Genomic DNA, 18843 nt, shown 5'->3' with positions numbered 1-18843 from the left:
CCCATCTGCAGTGAGAAGGCCTGTGTTCTGTGGTTCATTCCTATCTGCTGTAAACACTTGTTGGGAATGTAATATTGATGACAAAATAACAACAAAGAATGCCTTCCTTGGTATTTTCTCTGCTTTATAGGACTTTGGCATCCTGTCGGCTCTAAACACTGCACAGTTTGTATTGCCTCTGATAGTCTGCTTCCAAGAGAACTTGTGAAAAGAACGCAGTGTCAGCTATCAGCTCTAAAACATCTACAGCACAAACTCACAACACAGGTAATTATATGCTCTCTGAAATGTAGTGATAATGATCCATTAAGCCAGTTTGAATTTCGTGAATGTAACTTTCCTTAAAATTCCACATTTAAATGACTCTTACTGACTTTAGCTCAAATCTATCTTTGGGAGATTTCATAAAATCATAGAATATCCAGAGCTGGAAGGGACCCATGAGGATCTTTGAATCCTGATGCCAGACAGGACAACCTAGAAGTTAAACCGTGTATCTAAGGGCATTGTCCCAAATGCTTCTTGAACACAGACAGGCTTGGGGCCATGACCACTCTCTGGGGAGGTTGTTCCACTGCTTGACCACCCTCTCAGGGAAGGACTACTTCTTAATATTCAGTCTGAATTTCCCCTGATGCAGCTTTAAGCCATTCCCCTGCATCCTATCACTGGACACCAAAAAGAAGAGATCAGCACCTCCTACACTGCTCCCTATCATGAGAAAGTTATAGACAGCAAGGAGGTCATTCCTCAGTCTCGTCTTTTTTAAGCTGAACAAGCCAAGTATCCTCAGCTGGTCTTCATAAATCTAGCCCTCTGGTCCTTTCACCATCTTTGTTGCTCTTCTTTGGGCACATTCTAATATTTCTATTTCTATATCCTTCTCATATCGTGGAGCCCAAAATTGCACACAGTACTCAAGGTGAGGCCGCACCAATGCTGAGCACAGTGGGACAGTCACTCTTTTGGTTGTTCAGCTGTGCTGTGCTTAACGCACCGAGGACACAGTTGGCACTTTTGGCCACCAGGACACACTGTTGACTCACATTGAGCTTGCCAGTTAAGAGTGGTGCTAAAGAAAAAAAAACAAAGCATATTAACCTCTGTAGTTGCTTGGAATAAGTGCTACAAATTACGTAAATGGAGGTTAAGTGACTCAGCTGGTCCAATCTTTTTGGCAATTTAGTTATGCTGAAAACAGATATATTTTTTCCTGTGAAGTAAAACAGCACTTCAGATTGTACCCATAAGGGATATTATTTGGACTAATAACAAAAACTTCTGAGTTAGTAGATCTAAGAAAATACTGTAAAAGTTTGAAATGCAAAGATCATCCAGCAATTAAATTTGAGAACAAGTACTGACAGGGTCAAGTTCAGTGTTCTGCTATCAGGTCTTTAGGCAGACAGTTAGGCAGCTTCCACACAGGATTGCTATTACCTTGGAGAAAGAATAGTAGTAAAACCAGGTAGTACTTATTTGAAGGGCCCAGACATTTCAATATGAAAGGAAAAGGCTCTCCAAGCATCCAAAGTATGCAGCAGTATTTCAGCCAGAAAAGGCATATTATTTGGGGAAGAAAACAAGTATGTATGTTTGTTGGCTAAGGTGAATTTGTTAGATTGAATCTATGGAAACATTTTGGAATATGTTCTAAGAGAACCTGGCAGGCAAGAACTCTGCATTTGGACATCCTATCCCAGGTATTTGCATTTCTCTTAGCTTCCTCCTAGCAGAAGGTATCCAACAAGAGAGGCTCTCTTGTCTGGTAGAGAAAGGTTGCCTGAAGTCCAAAGGCTGTGCTGTTAAGAGTCAATTAGAACCAAATTTGAACAGGTTGCTTCAGTGAAAATAACTCCCTGTTCTTCTTTACTGCCCATTAGTCAATGAAGAAGTTTTAAAGGTTGCAGTGTGAACAAACATTGTAGACCATCGATCTGACAGTGATAAACTGAAAATGCCATCTGCTGTACCTTTCCAGAGCTAATGGAGACTTGTTCTCCCTCGGATATAGTAGATAGTCTAAGACAACAGAAATTGAGAACTGTAAAAGGTCAGCCAGGTAAGTGCAATGTGTGCTGAAGAATCTGGTATATTTTAGCAAATTTATCTAATCAAGTTCTTTTGATGTCAAAAGTATTAGTGAGGGCATGAAAAATATGATCTAGGACATAACATAGTGAAAGCCATCTAGGTTTTGAGCTGGGAAGATTCAAATTACTGTGAGAACACATCTGGTAATGCAGCACTGTTTTTCAACTCTTCATTGACAGTCTGAGGGCATGATCAAGAGCTGTCACAGCAGCACCACCACAAGAAGTAGGGTCCTCAGAGAAAAGAACTGAGCATCAAATAAATAGCCTTGCTGACATATCAATGACACATCTTATGGGACAGTGGTATGAGCTACTTCTGGAGCAGGAAATCTTTAATTTCTTGTAAAACTCCAAGGTGGAAAGTTCAAATCTGGTCCTCTGTAACAGTCCTCAGCATAGGATTCTGATCTTCCTCTGTGAGGTTTCAGAAGGGAATAGGTGAGGCAGCTGTTACAGTGTGCCGAATGCCTGGAATGTGGTCTGCTAACAGGAGAACTTACTGTGGAATGCTTCAGCATGCTTGTGGATGGATCATTTGTTTAGGATGCTTGTGAACATCTTTATTTACTTAAAGTTGCAAGCTTGGCATCCTTTGTTCACTTGAACTTTCAGCTCACTGTTTCAGAAATAGTGATCTTCCTAAACTCTTTAACACTGGAAATAATTTTTATGAAGGAAATTAGGGTACAGCAAAGCATTTGAGTAGACCTCTTGTAACCTGTTTTTTCCATCTGTACACTGCTGGGATTGAGTCTGAAAAAGACTAGCTAAACGCTTACACTAAACATATCTAAAGACGATTTCCAGATCTGTGCAAAATTCCCACAATTCAAAACCACATTTTTTACAACTTCTTTTTTCTTATTCACCTCTTTTTCTTTCTTTCACAGGTCATCTTAGAATTTAGCTGACTCTTAAATTAAGACCAATGAATATTCATCTCCCATCCATCCCAGTCTTCTGTGGCCTTATTTTTAATGAGCTAGATACTGTGTTTGTATTTTTCTACACATCTCGTGTCTCATGTGTTCTGTTAAAAATCATTAAAGATAAGTCTTACTTTTGTAAGAATAAATAGATTTTAAAAATACAGTATGTCTGTGGCACTTGGAGAGGTAGCATTTGACTGTGAGTTTCCAGTTGGTGTGCTAAATTCTGGGAGTAGTTGTTCAATCTCTTCAGCTGATGGCTTGCTTGGAGGTCATGGCTGAAGTGGCTGTCATTGAGGATCTTTCCACCTCTGGAACCTTTGAAAACATCATTTGTCCAGACTAGAAAGCATAGCCCTTCTTATATCCAGGCTATTCAGTACTCTAATTCCAGGCTGCTCTTAACCCAGAACAGACCTGCTGAGGCTTCAGCTCCTGCACTGAAGCTGAGCTCCAGGCTGACCTTCAAAAACTACTGTTATTCTAGTTTAGGTATTTTTATTCTAGCTGATCACTCTTACTAGCCAGGCTACATTTGCTCCTGTGTTCAAAATCATCATCCTTAACAAAAACTAAGAGAACTTATTACTGTCATAGCTACAGGAATTTCACTGTTAGTTATTTTATATGATGGGATCACATTTTGTTTCTTTAGCCTTAAATATATAGCAAAAGACTTTGATGTTTATTTTCATCTCCTTTGAGAGGGCTGAAGTAGTTTGCTTTTCATCAAATCTCACTTTAATTACTATATGTTGAAAGTTGGTGAAACTTTGTGGGGTAAATTAGGTTTTTTTAGTTGCTGACAAATTACTTTTCCATTGCTGCCTTATTTTAATTGGATTTTTAGGTATTCTTTTGGAGTTTTTCTTCTGTAATTTAACCATGAGAAAAGACAAAAGCAAAGAATGACCCTGACAATATAAACCTGAGTAACAAGCAGAGTGATAGTAACAGCACCAGGAAATATAGATTTTGAACAGATTTATTACAAGGTTTATTAGGAAGGTAGTTTGGCCCTGTTGATCTGGAGGGAACATAATTTTTTATGTTCCTTATTTTGATTATTTTAAATCTAGCAGTGTAACAGCAAACTGAGCTATAAATGTATTATTTTTAGAGACCATGAGTTATTTGTGTAAATGTAATATTTCATATTAGAAGCTGCAATATGCAAGGCAACAGCATCCCTCGAGGTTCTCTTCTCTAGTTGCCTGCCCTGGCTTAAAGGAAGAAGAAGCTCCAAGCAACTGTGGGGAAGAAATAGAATTGCCATCCTCTGAGGTACAGTGCAGTTTTATCATCAGTGTAATCACCTTAAGTTGGACTTTTCAATTTGAATTGCTCAACATCTCCTGGAAGACTTAAAAATCAATGTATTTTTTAAATTACGAATTTTTCCTGTACAAAATAGCATTTGTTAACACTAGATAAACTAGGGTTTCTCAATCACTGTCATGATGTTGTAATTAATCTTGTACAACCTTTCAAAAGTAAAAATAACAGTTTTCTTTTGTCTTGCCTCTTGCTGAAACCTTGTATCTTTCCAAGTCCAAGATGCCACTATGAAATTTAACCAATTTTCAGATGTCTTTGATGTGAAAAGTATGTATTTCTGTAAGATTATCTTTGAATTTGAACAGGTTCAGCTAGATTTCTCTATTGAAAATCATGGGCCAGAGCAACAAAAGGCAAATGCATCCTCAAAGACTGTTCAAAGTCAGCCGCTCAGGCAGAGTCCTAGTCAAGTCCAGCAGGTCCAGCTTTCTTCATCTAGAGCATATAAATTCTGTCAAGGTGTTTGGCAAACTTTAGAAATGGGATCAAGCCTTTCTATTCTCAGTCCTCAAAAGAACAGCAACCAAGGTAAGCCTGCTTTGTAAAGTAGTCACAGTATTTGACTCTTCTTGAAGAGTGGAAGTACGGCAGTGGAATTCTGTCCCCTTCCACTAATTATTTTACTTGACTGCTGCTGTTGTTACAGTCCTATCATCAGAATCTGAATGAGTTACTTGAAGGGAATTCCACTGTTGCCATCAGAAGTAAGAATTAAGAGGAACATCTATAAAGCTCTTTGGTTTTAATGCCATTGTTGCAAATACTTTTATTAAGTACTCCTGGAAATTGCAAATTCTGTTTTGACATAGTCTAAAACTTAGCTGGGGCAGATATGAAAGTGTCTGTTTTAGAACTGCACACTCTATGTGTTGCTTAGTAACTGTTAGATCAAATTGTAATTTGTCAAATCATTGCTTAATTGTTATTTTTGTAGCAGGTTAATTGCTACGATACTTCTTAATGTGCTAAGACCTAAAAGCCAAAAGTGACATCACGGGCATAATGTGGTATATGCTGTGGGCACAAAATGAACTAGGTATTGATATTCACTAGAGTTTTATAGTCCAGTGCAACAAGTTGGAAGAGAAAAAAATAAAAGCAGACACATATTCTTATATGTGAGACAGTGTCAGGGTTAGGATGAGAGGCAAAGGTAAAACCTAGGTCATAGACTGAACATTAATCAGTGTTATACGTCTACAAAAAGCACCATGTTCTTGGAATATTTAGCAAGAGCACCATTTGTAAGATGTGTGCAGTAAAGTGTAGTTCTTAACAGGCAAATTGTAAAGGAACTTTTTAATGGTAGCTATTATGTTGAGCAGTGTATTGCAGATTAATATTACATCTCCCAAACTGTTGGCCTGTTCATGGAGTAATCCTTCATCGGCAAAACTTTGGGAAACTGTTCTAACACCTGCTGTGGATTGGACAAAAAGTAACAGACTTACAAACTTCAGGGATGGCTAACAGCAGGATGGCTAATAGCGGACTGTGTTCCCTAGAGAGATTGTAGACTCTTCTTTATTAAAGGTCTTTATAAGTAGACAGACAAACATTTCTCCAGAATGTTCCAAGTAAAGGTGATCATCATTATTCCTGAAATCTGACAGCATCTGTGGAATAATATGACAGCCATTTAGCCTTTTCAAATGAGCTTTATCTTGGCAATGACCTGTTACCGTTACATGGATACTCATGTGCCATTAACCACATATCAGACTGCAGGAACAAGAATGCAACCAGTGAGCTAAGGGATTTGTTCACTTCTGTTTGATACTTGTGAGGCCACATCTGGAGACAGCGTCCAGCTTTGAACCCTCTGGTACAAAGGATTGACAAACTGGAGTCCAGAGCAGAGTCAGTAAATTGCTGGGGCACAGGAACACGCTGCATGAGAAGAGGCTGAGAGAGCTGGGTTGTTGAGCGTGAAAAGAGTCAGTGAGTGGTGTTATTGCTGCTTTTTAACTACCCAGAGAGGGATTTTGGAGAAGACAGAAAAAGAGTCTTAGAGGTGCACAGTGAAAAGAGGCAATGAACACAAGTTGTGTCAAGATATTCTGAGCAGGGAGTGATAAGCACTGTGACATTTCACCCAGAAGTGCTTTCCAGCCTGTGTTACATCTACTTTTAAGTCAGTATATGGATGCAATGAAGCATCTTTAGCAGCTCACAAGAAAAAATAATATTTTAAAGGGCTTTCAAAATGAGAAGTGGATTATAAGTGTATTTACTCACAAGAGCAGTCCATTGCAGGGACAAAGTAATGTCCATTGATAGACCTGTAGGACTGGAATGGACATAGTGCTGACAGTCATGATTCATGTGCTTTTTTTGTGAAGCTGGGACTGAAATAGGAAGAGTTATTTCAGGTCAGGCCTATATTGACAGGATAAGCAAAAGGATGTCTTTGAAACATTACTGATAGTGCCATGCAGTTTCATGCTGTTGTATGTGTGATGCAACAGCTCTGGCAGCCTTACAAGGACATCAGTTTCTTAATGTCTAGAAATTTCCAGCCACTGTTGCAAAACTTAATGTAGATTTTTGGGGATCTAGAGAATAGCAAAAGGGAAAGGTAGTACTGCCAATGTGAAACAAGTGAAACATCAGTAAGGGCTGATATTTTCCTGAGAACAACTTTTAATTTTATCTCTGCAACCAGATTTATCTGAAGAACCCCAGAGTGGAACTTCTAATTCAAACGTGCAGGCCCTGAAATGCTACATTGCAAGAATAAGATTTTTAAATGCTCTTTTTTGCTGCCTAGCTTTCTCCTCCAGGAAACCAACCAAAAGGTGTCCTTAATTCTACTAAAGTGAATTCTGCATTTCAGAAAACAAGATTGTGAAAGCAAAATGTTTCCTTTTGGAAGAACATCCCCTTAGAAGCAAAATATACAAAATTTTCAAGTTCTGATTTTTAGTTGAGGCTTGCATTATTTTTCATGCCTGAGCTATGGAAAATTAATTCAATCTTTCCTGTTTAATTCCACTCACTTGAATTTAGTACATTCATCAAACACATGGTTAGACAGAACTGTCATTAAGATAAAGTGACTCGGAACTGGGCTTTCAGGTACAAGTGACACACACAGAGACTTGGAAGCTCAGTAACAAGAATGATTTCATAGAATCATAGAATCAGACGAGTTGGAAGGGACCTCTGAGATCATCAAGTCCAAACCTTGATCCACTACCGCTGTGGTTCCCAGACTATGGCCCTAAGTGCCACATCCAGTCTCATCTTAAAAACCTCCAGGGATGGAGAATCCACCACTTCCAAGTTCACTCTGTCCAAATTTATTATATCAATAGCTATGTTTTAGGGACATTTCTGGTGAAACAGAGAACTGTAGCACGAAAATTATTTTTCTGAACCTGTTACACAGTTTGATTCATTTTTTTCATGTACGGAACATCCTATTGGCACTCAAAATGGTTGGCATGTCAAGTAAGCCCTGCGATTTGCTCTGTTTCCAGCATATGACATAATGCAATGACTCAATGCTCAGTGTGTTTTGAAGTGTTAATGACTACATCTTAATACTGAATTACTGAAGTATACTGTTATAGACTTTATTCATTTCACCATCAAATTCAGAACTTGTATAAACTTCCAAGCAAGTCAAAAGGCTATGAGATATTTTAATTTTCTCTCTCTTTACTCTACTTGCTAATTTTCAGTTTATATTGTAGAAATGAAATGGATTTAATAGCTTATATGTTAATTCTGTAGATAACTAGAGAGCAGGTATTTAGAAGGAACATAGGTTCCTGCCGAATGTTCCATATTATTAAAAGAACCTGCTACAGAGGTAGACAGGTACAAGCCATGATGATAACAAAAGGCTCCATAAGATACATAGGCTGTACTAGTAAGAAATATGCTTCTGTATTTCTTTCCTTTTTAAATACTCTATGCCAGAGGCTGAGAGCAGGTGAAAGATTTTGGTTGGTGATCCACATCATGCGTGTCTTGAATGCCAATGACAAACCACCCTCAAAGGAAAGTTGCTTATCAGATTAGTTGTCTGCTTTCCTCTGAAAATCATGGCACACATGTACAGCCAGGTGATCAGGTGATGTATGTCTGCTGCAAGTTTTCTCCATTCACCAGTGGGCTTTTGGACCTTTTTAGATTTCAGAGTAACTGTTAGGCAGGAGGAGGGGAAGCTTTGTAAAACATTTAGAAAACTGAAATTGATTTTCTTTGAGTAATTTAGCTTAATAAAGTTATTATTTGCTGTTGGAGACACTAGTTTTTTGGGGAAAAAAAAGCAAACATCACCTATTAAAGTTCAACTCTAAGACTGCATTTAGCATAAAGCCAGTACTGTGAAGGGCCCTGTGTGGTACCGTGTGAACAGATCAGTATCAGCTGTATCTCGTGGGGTCAGCAGAGGCTGGGGTCAGTGCAGAGGGAATAAGGGCGTAAGGCAAGCTGTGTTCTCATTAGACACTGGATTTATACACGTTTGGGGTAGATGAAACTTTGTATTTTCATGTCCCACTCTACATTTTGAGAAACCCCACCTCCACAGGTACTCAGTATGTGTCCTGGGTTTACTAATTGGCGTTTACATTGTAGCCTAACAAAGAATAGGAATGAGCTGCTTTGAGGCAAAGTAACTTTTCTGGTTTGCTACTTGAGCTTAGGGGAGTTTCTTCTGCTATAATTCTCATTGTTACTTGCAAAGCTCTGTGGTCTGAAATGCCACACTTTATGGATCAAAAGTTATCTTAAGTGTTTCCACACTAGACAGAATTTCAACAGCTTTGACATCATTGACAGTTCTAAGAGCAATCCATGGGGGTAAAAAGCTGGCCAGAGAAAGAATCTGGTGAAATATTAACAAACAGAAAGAGTGCTCTGGCTCTGGCTTCATTCCGGCTCCAATCAGAGACAGACTCATGATCTCTTTTCTGCGTTACATAAAACTTCATCTTTGAAGTGTTTCACAAATATTAACTAATCTCCTAGTTACATTTTCTTCACTTACATGTTCTTCTCCTGAATAGGAACTTGTTTGAGTTGGTGTTTCTTTCAGAAACACTGTTAGCCATAAGCAAATATCTAGTGACAAATTTGTTAAATGAAATTTTCCGTCTGGGGAAATTTCAGTTTGCTCATAGAACATGTCTATATATATCTCTTTCATCCTGAGAAAAAAGTTCTGTGAATATTAATTTCTGACCAAAGTTAACACACATCAAATTGAAAAGATGTTAAGCATTTCAATACACTAAACATTTAGTTCCATTTCCAAAAGCAGGTTAGGTGCTTAACTATGATCTTGCTAGCTCTGGTTGCCAAGGTCACTTCTGAAAGTAAGTTTCAGGCTTGTAAATTAGGTGTGTTTTTTCATTGGTGTGAAAACCAAGCTACTGCATTCAAATTTTACTGTACAGTGCATATTCATGCTGATCTTATTCAGGGTCCCTCACAGATGTGAACAGTCCCGAGCAGAACCAGCAATACAGTAAGGTCTTTATTCAGTATTCTCTTAGGATGTTTCACTTTAAGTAGTATTTCTCATTCTGGGGTATTGATTCTTCATCTTTTTCCATTTTTGGAAATAACCGTACATTAGCACACATTTTTGGCAGTTCAAAACTTTTTAAAATAGCCTTATAGAATACTCGTGTCCTGTGTTGTTGTTCCAAACACCTAAATTAGCCTTTACTAGTTACAACTGTAGTTTCTCTATGAATGACAGGAGACAAGCATACAGAAGTCTTCAGAGGAAGGGATGTATGTGATGCATTGGTGGATGGTTACTTTGCCTTTGGATTTACAGGATTAGGGCGTCCCACATTAACTTCTGAAAATCATCCCCTTTATTGAATACAAAACACCCTTGAAAACTGAGTGAATATTTAAAAAAACAGACTGTCTGTAAGCAGTAAGTGTGTGCTATTTATGGATTTGCTCATTGCTGTTATTTAGATCACAAGTGCTAGGTAATATCATTCTGCTGTTGTTCCTGTTCAAGAAGATAATCCTTGAAGCAGTACCTTTCAGACACAGTTGCCTGTACTGTTCTAAATGGTTTATGTTGTGAAATTCTGCATTATTATCTGCCAGATGTGGTAGAGGTACTATAATGAATAAAGTCCATTTTCCAGGTAGAAAAATACACTCAAAGATCTTCATGAGTTCAAGCATGCTCTTCCATACCTTCTACATCTGTAGGAAGCCACTAGGTGGCAAGCTGGACAACAGGATTTCACATCCACAGTGCAAGAGCCCACTGAGTCTTTGCCACCTGTGATAACAAATGCCACTAAGCTGACTCCATGCAGAGATGACACACATGAGTGAACAGCTGGTTCAAGCTAAGCCTGAATATAAAAATTATTTTGAAAAATGTCATGTTTTGACACTAGCCACAGTGTCATGCTTTGCATAGAGCTATAAACCTTCAATAGATCAATTCATTCCAGAATTCAGGAATATTTTTTATTTTCTTCCATGTTAAATTTTGTTTGGACTTTTCACCATGTCCAGTTGACTTTGAAAATTTACCTTCCCCTACTAATAACTTTTCTTTGTCCGTTTGTGTGCCTTTTATTTTGCTCTGTGATTGAATAGTCTCTGGGACTGCAGCCTGTGGTGCTCATAATTTAAACTGGTACAGAATGCTGTAGTGTGTGTTATCCCAAATATATTATGACTACTCCTCCCGTCTGCTTTGGCTTTTCATAGAAAATGTGACGTCTTAGTGCCTTGAAAAATAAGGACTAAGTGGCTGGAGCCAAACACCTGTAAATATTACCTATAGCTTATAGTGAATACTTTGACCAGTTACACTTATCTTACCTAATGAAACCTGTGACAAGACTAAAGTTCAGTTAGTTGGACATAATGGTTTTCAGAGAATTATGTGAGAAGCTGCAGGATGGACTCTGGCTGATATTAGGACCAGTCCCACTGCTTCCCATCCAAAGATACTACTTTTTGAGTTAGTTCTCTCTATTACAGACAAGATATTTTAGACAACAAAATCAAAGATTTCCACAGTAAATGCCTTCCTCTGTGAGAGAAGATCAAAAAAAAGCCCCAAAAGGTAATGGTAATAGTGCAGCTTTGTCAAGCCAACAGAATTGCCTCTGAGCCTTTTGTATCATGCATACCCAAACATATTCTCTCACAATGGAGAGAAGGGTAAACTTGTAAAATGTGATGTTTAGAAACAGCTGAACAGATAGGTAGTGCTTAACTTCAACAGTCACACCAACCTCCCAGCTGTCTTCCTCTCTTAAGCAGTCTGATGCTAATGGAGATGAACAGCTACAGACGGAGCGAGGATTGAGCAGGAGATGCTGATGTGTTACACCATCAGTAGAGCACACCTTAATGGACAGTTCTGGGCCTCCTATGTACAGAAGTGATTCTGTTAATATAAGATTGTCACAATACAGCACTATCGCAGCTGTATTTAGAGGAAAAGAGTAAACCAGTTCTCTTCATCTATCCAGTCTCATAATTAAATACAAACATAACTACAAAGTATTTTTCTGTATTTTTTTGAGCAGTGGAATTGGAAGTTATACATTCAACCAAGCAATCTGAAGAATCTCAGCAAAATGTCAAAGCCAAGGATAAATTTGAAGTGCCAGCTGGAGATTTGACAGTCAGAGGAACAAGGCTAGAAGTTCAGCAGAAGTTAAAATCCAGGAATTTATCTTGTGCTCATCCATTAAAACCAAAAATCTCTTCTAACATGGCAAAAATCCGCAACTATAATATTAAAGACTGATTTCTATGTTGGCAGCAGGTTCCAGATCCACAGTTGCTATTAATTTACTTTGAAGTCTCTAAATCAGATCTAAATATTTGCTTCATTTTTGTATGTTGAGTTATTTGCAGCCAGAAGGGAGAACAAATACCCCGTTTCACACAGTGCCCCCTGAAATAAAGGGTTAATGTGTGTACATTATGAGATTACAGTCTTCACTGTTAATACTGATTTCTTTTAATTATATGTGTTAAATTTTGCTTGCATCATGGATTTAGAAATGCCCAGTTAACACATAGGTAAAGCCTTGTGCCTTCAGGCAGGGCTTCCAGGTCTTTAGCAAATTTTTTGTTGAGAAACTGTAGATGTGATTTAAGCTTAGCAGTGGGATGCCTCAACCTACTTGTTTTCTTCTAATTAACAATGCAACCGTTAATCCTGTGCAGCTATCTTTCTACTTGAAAGTAAAGGGGTTGAAAAGATTACACCTGAGTCTGTATTGTTTCTCATATTCTGTAGCTCCTTCCACTTGTTCAGACATAATGAGAGTATAAAATTAAATCTCTATTGTCACACTAGTAATTATATTTTTCCTTGACATGAGATTGCATGGACATTAAAGCAGTGAAAAACACTGCTAATGAGTTAGAATCATACCCTCGGAATCATACCAGACGCACTGTAAGATATAAGTCTTAAAACATAAAACTAAAAGAAACTTGAGTTAGTTGGGATGTAAGAAAGGATATCTCTGTAGCAATGAACACACCAGGACATTGAAACAAGTAATGAATGTATTTTTGTAACATTTCCGTAATGCTGAGCTGTCTTGGGATATTTCATGGCGAGGCTTCGCGAACGAAGATTTGGGAAGGCTCTATCCACATTTGCTACAGTCTTGGGATATTACAGTGATGAACTTTACGTAAAGGAAATACACTTGAAGAATTCAATAAAAAACTTTTTTTATGGAGTCTCTGTCTATGGAGATAATCAAAACCCAACTAGATGTGGTCCTGGACAGCCTGTTCCAGATGACCCTGGAGCTGAGGGCTTGGACTAGGTAATCTCACGAGGTACCTTCCAACGTAAGAGATTCTTTGAGTCTGTGAGTGGTATCACTGAAGTGAATAATACTTCTCAGTTGCTGCTAAACACATAAAATCTAAACAGGAAGAGAGCCTCTTACCCATGAATGTCTTTTTTTTCTGTAGCGCTTTTCTTTTTAGAAATGCTTCTCTGGTACTCTTGCAAACAGGTGCTCTCATCGGCATCTGACAAAGTGGTAGAAATCAGTTTGAGAATTTGAATAATTGTTTACTAGTACCTGCTGAAAATGTTTTGCTTTAGTGCAAAGGTGCTGTGATATTATGATCAGATGCTAAATCTGCAGTAAATTTCATGAGATGTTACCAAGCCAATATGAGGCCTGAGAGACCTTGTGAGCGTCTTTCTAAATCTTTTTGTTACTCGAAAATCCTGTCATTAGATTCAACATTGTTCATGAGCCAGAACGACATGATGCATTCCCTTGAACCAGGCCCTGAATAAGCTCTTTCTGTAGCTCAAAGCATAGTGGTTTCTAACAAGTACAGGAATTTTGGCCCTGATCACACCAGTTAAAGCACTCACTGGTTATTTCTAGAACTCATTGTGTAAATTCTGAAGTTTTTAATAGCTGTAGATTAGCCTGAAAAATTATTTTTATTTCCATAACTGTGGAGATGCACAATAGTTCAGTTGTATGAGATTCTGTGCATTTACAGGTGTTAAAAGCAGTGTAAAAGAGCAGTTTGTTCCTTAATCTTTGTAACACTGCATGTAAGCCTGGAAAACACTACTCTTTATTCCTTACATCATGGATATAAGCTCATGGGCTGCAGACTTCAGAAATGCTTTTGTATAGGTTTCTATGCAGGTTTTTATGGGTTTTTTTGTTTGTTTGCTTGTTTGAGGGTTTTCTGAGTGGTTTTTTTTCTTTTTTTTTGTGGTTTTTTTGTGGTTGGTGGTGTGTCCCCCTTCCCCTGACCCCAGTAAGTCACCTGGCATGCCTGGTCATGCAGACCTCTTGCCAGAAATGCAGCTTTAATATATTCAGTTTCCCTGAGAAACAGGTTTCCTTAAGTCAACTGTAGGTAAGTGAAGATGATAGCTCTTGGGTGTTTAATTTTATTTTACTTGTGATAGGAAAAAAAAAGCAGTTAAATCACTGTACGTTTGTTTCAGAGTAACTGTAAGAACATACCCTGTATGGTGAAAATTAACAAAGTATGCATAATAATAAATAACATGACCGTATTGCTTGGATCCTGCATGGGGAGGTTGTGCTAAGGGTGTACTGAATACAGCAGGAAAACTCTCATATATTATGATCAAAATATTTAATAAATTGGGCATTGATTCTTAAGAACCAGATGAGAAGAGTGGAAACAAGGTACTACTGTGGATACAAAGAAATGAGTGCCTACAAAAAAGAGAATTCAGGCTGGTCATAGAGTACTGAAAAGGTAAAAGAGTAAATTATTGATTTTTCTTATCGAAGGGCTAAAAAACTGTTATGCTGAGGAATATATGGATAAAGGCAAAAGGTCTGCCCCGAGAAGGTCGGAATGGAGCTGTATTGCCAAGTGGCAGCGCAGGCGCCACTGGGAGCGGGGCCTGTGCCCGGAGCCGGGTCTCCCCGGGACCAGGGGTGAGGTGGGGGCTTTCGGCGTCTCGGCGCTCGGGCCCGTGTTTGCTGACCGAAAGGCAGGAAGGATATTTTTGTGTTGGAGTCGTAGGCAATAAAGAAGAAAACTGAAATTCGTTGACTCTTTGGCTTTAATTGAAGGTGTGTAAGTTACTGGGGAAGTGGATGAAAGGTGTCTGCAAGCCGAGAGATCCGCCCCGTTCCGCCGGTGGAAGAGGGGCGTACCGGGGCACGGCGAGGAGGGAGCCCCTGGCACGCCCGCCGCCTCCGGACCCGCTCTGCTGCCGCCAGTGAGGGCCGCGCGGCGGTCCCGGGCACGGGGCAGAGCATCCCTGGCCGGCGTGCCGGCTGCCCTGTGGTAACCCCGGCACCGCGCTCCGCTGGGGTGAACGACCGCCGCCGCCGGAGAGCAGCGGGCGCTGCTCGCTCTGCCGGCGGCCCCGAACGCCCCTCCGCCGTCACCACATCGCCTTATCGCCTATAGCAACGCCGCGCGGGCGCCGCGATTGGCAGGGCCGCGCCCCCGCCCCCGCGTCCCCGCCCCCGCATTGGGTGCCGGCCCGAGATTGCGCGTCCGGCCCCGCGTCCCTTTGTGCGGGCGCTGCGCGATCCGGCCGCGCTTGGACCGGCGCCCGCCGAGCCTCCGCATCAGTCGCCGAGCCACGGTGCCGGCGCGGCCGTACCCCCCCCCACAGTGTGCACACCCGCGGGGAGGTGGGAGAGGGACACGAAGAGCTCCGCGCCTACGGTGGGTCGGCGCTGCCTCGCCCCCGGCCAGCCCGGCCCGAAGCCAGGCACCCCCGCAGCGCCCAGCCTTCCACGGCCTCCAGTGTGCGGGGCGGGGCGCGACAGCTTGGCCCGGTGCCGTGGGCACGGGGACCCGCCTGTGTCCGACCCGAGAACTGGTCAGGGCCCCCTCCTCCCGTGGAGCGACTCCGGCGGGCAGGGGTTGGCATCACCCCGGGTCCGACTCGGGGCGGCCCTGCCCCGGCTCTCATTGGACTGCGGCGAGGAGTAAACTGTCAGCCCATGTGGCGTGGCCGCCGGAGGTGGCGACTGCTTAAATAGCGGTGGGAGCTAGAGGGAGACAGTGAGGAGAGCGCGGAGTATCGGCCGTGCGCAGCTCGGCACCGGCCGCCGCAGCGTCCGCCCGCAGAGCCCGCCCCGCAGCATCCCGACCCTGCGCTGAGCTGACGCCAGAGTCTTACCGACACGAAGCCTTCCGCCCCTGTGCAGGTACTGGCGGGACGGTCGGCGGTGCGGTCGGGAAAGCGGCAGCCTCTGCTCCCGCCTCCGCGGGCCGCCGCGCCCGGCGGGTGCGCCGGGAAGGCTCCATCTTGCCCCCGACGCCGGGCGGGCGATGAGGGTCCGCGGGCTCGGCTGGGGTCCGCGGGCTCGGTCCGCGCGACCGGAAGGTTCCGTTTCCCGCCCCAGGGTCGCCGCGCCCTGTTGCTGCCGGCCGCTTTCTCGGGACCCAGCGCGGCCGTGCCGAGGGGAGTCCCCCGGCTCAGTGGCCGGTACCGCGCTGCAGCCTCCCGCTCCGCCCGCCCGGCGAGGTGGCTGCATTGTGGGGCTGGCGCTCGGCCATCTTGGCGGCGGGCGGGGACCGTGCCGCCGCCACCGCCGCGACCCTTCGCCGCCGGGCCGGGCGGGATCGGGGACGCAGCCGAGCCCCGCAGCCCTCGTGCGCGCCCGGCGGCAGCGCGAGGGGCCGCGCCTGCCGCGGGGCTGGGCCGCCCCGGCCCCGCGCTGCCGCAGCCCCAGCCCGGCACTGCCCCGAGCGGGCGTCGGGGCTGCACGGGCCGCGCGGCGGCGGCGCTTCGTTCTCCGCGAAGGCTCGGCCGTGGCAGGCTGAGCTCGCTCGCACGGGAGGAGGTCGGCGTTCGGTATTGCGAAAGGACACTCGTCAGTAGGTACTGGGAATCTATCGCAAAAAAGGTGCCGCGGATAATGCTAAACTATTTTTTACCACTTCGTTTTAAACCAGCCACCCACACGAAATAACTCGATGATCATACAGCGGTATGGATTTGATGATGTGATTCTGTCAGGAACGTGATGATCGTCTTTTCTCTTCTGCTGTTTTTGCACCTGTTTGGTTTTTATTCCACATTCCTTCCTGTCATAGGGCCCTTTGAGATACTGAATGCATATTTTCCTAGCAAAGTTGTTTTTGGATGCTTAAATATAAACAGGTGGTATTAAGGCTGTGTAACTTAACTTGCATACTCCATCAGACCACCGTTGGGAGCGTGTCTTGTCTTAAAAAACGGGAGAAAAAAACCTCAAGCCACAAGAACACCTTTTCCTGAAGCCTCTACCCTTCTTGAAACAAAGTGAAAATAACAGAACATTGTGAGAGGCTGCATTTAATAGGTGAATTCGGAGGATGAGGGCAGTTATGAACAGATGTTTTGCAGACGTGGGACTAAGATTTTTAAACAAATCATTTTTGTTTAAATGATTCCCCATCATGCTTGGGAATCAACCAAGCTGTGTTGATTGTATAAGCAAAATTAACTTTTCTCCAGTAACAGCTTTGAACCATATTGTGTTTCCCACTAAGTAGTAGCATTTTAAATATGAATGCACACTACCAGTTTTCATTTGTCTTGTGGTCGACAGGACAAATACAGCATTGAAACAGAAAGAGACGTTTGAAAGGTCTTCGTTGAATTGACGCTGTAGCACACAGAGTGATAGTAGCCAAATGCTTTCAAAAAATGAAAACCAAACTGTGTTTGCCTCTATTTTGAGAAGGGTTTCTTCACTTGTAAAGAGCTGTAATGTTCCTATGTAAGGACAGTTTTTATTACAAATTTTAGAAATTATAGAGATGAGGAAACCAGGGTTATGATGTAATCATACTGAGAAACAAAGCAAGCAATCCTTTTGTCAATATCTGTGCTGAAGAAAGCTGTGAAGGAGTCATGAGTGTTTCATTTTACAATAATGGGAGCTCCAAAAAAGAGGAAGATTTGGACTGTCTAGAAACAGTACTTGAGCTGGCTTTAAGGATTCTATCCCACCGTGATGACAGCCATCGAAATAACAGTGAAATAAATATTGTGCTCCTGTTTAGAAAAAGGAACTGTGTGCATCAGGGGTTTATTTGTTGTTTCTTTGCAAAAAGCTGTTTCTTCCCTTCCTCTCCCCTTCCTTTCCTCACCAAATCCTACGTGAACAAGTTACAGCAGAATAGGTTCTCTTTGGTGGTTGGCAAGTCAGGTATGAGCAGGAAGAAATTAGATTTTACCTTCACTTTTTTTATTTTCTTTGTCTTTTGTTCTCATTTTCGTTATAAGCTTGCAAACTTAATGGTCACACAGTTATTTCTGTAGGGAAACAGTAGATAAAATTATTATTAAAAAGTTGTATAGCTGCCAGGCACGGTGGAAAACCCTGATTAATACTTTTTTTGATTGATATTTTGGTGCTGAATTAGGAAGGGTCTGAAAACCAAATGTTTTAAATGCAATAGAGAACAGTATTTCAACTTAAGAGTAGCTTTGATAATAGTATTATGATAACATGATGCCAATAGTTATCCAATACATAGAGAACCAGGTTAGGAAGGTATAACATGATTGGAGAAAGGAACTGACACCAGTAAACAAACCAACCTTGTCAAATGGCTAATGTGGGAGGTAGACCAGAGCACAGGTATAAAGTGATGAAAGTTGTTACTAGTCAGTAATACCAAAAGGGATTGTTAGTTATTACCAGTCACAAACTGAATGAGTCAGCAACACAATATAATTGCTAAAAAAGATTGTGTAAATCCAGTGAGATGGTAGCTTATGCTTTACTGAGGTGTCTCCTGGACTGATATTTTGGCGGTGGGGTGGGTTGTGGTGTGTGTTTGCTTCTCTCCCCTCAGTTAAAAATGCTAGCTGTCTGAGGAGAATTCACAGAACTCAATTTAAGCAAAAGCAGGGATAAACTGAGGAAAAAGGATGTTAGATGTCTGGTTGGATTCAGCAAAATACAGCCTTAATAAATAGGCAACTCCTGTTTGTCCCTTTGTGTCTTCTTTGTCTCCTGTTTTAA

At 41.9% G+C, this 18843-nt stretch overlaps 2 protein-coding genes across 10 annotated transcripts in view; both read left to right on the top strand.

Annotated features, from left to right (window-relative positions):
* Window positions 1-12586, top strand: part of CCDC57 (coiled-coil domain containing 57) — a 39089-nt gene extending 26503 nt beyond the window's left edge. For all 9 annotated transcript variants that reach the window (XM_017837688.1, XM_017837689.1, XM_017837690.1 and 6 more), the window contains 4 exons: window positions 131-267; window positions 4187-4309; window positions 4669-4891; window positions 11902-12586. In XM_017837688.1, the coding sequence (XP_017693177.1) occupies window positions 131-267; window positions 4187-4309; window positions 4669-4891; window positions 11902-12125 (707 nt within the window). In that variant the 3' untranslated portion in view covers window positions 12126-12586. The remainder of the gene's footprint in view (window positions 1-130; window positions 268-4186; window positions 4310-4668; window positions 4892-11901) is intronic.
* A 3295-nt stretch (window positions 12587-15881) lies between these two features.
* The window catches only part of FASN (fatty acid synthase), a 43472-nt gene continuing 40510 nt past the window's right edge, over window positions 15882-18843 (top strand). The window contains exon 1 of the mRNA XM_017837647.1: window positions 15882-16029. The gene's annotated coding sequence lies outside the window, so the exon portion shown is untranslated. The remainder of the gene's footprint in view (window positions 16030-18843) is intronic.

The sequence above is a fragment of the Lepidothrix coronata genome, unplaced genomic scaffold (assembly GCF_001604755.1).
Source record: "Lepidothrix coronata isolate B3197 unplaced genomic scaffold, Lepidothrix_coronata-1.0 Scaffold308, whole genome shotgun sequence".
Taxonomy (NCBI): Eukaryota; Metazoa; Chordata; class Aves; order Passeriformes; family Pipridae; genus Lepidothrix; species Lepidothrix coronata.
This window is presented reverse-complemented; position numbering and strand designations above follow the sequence as displayed.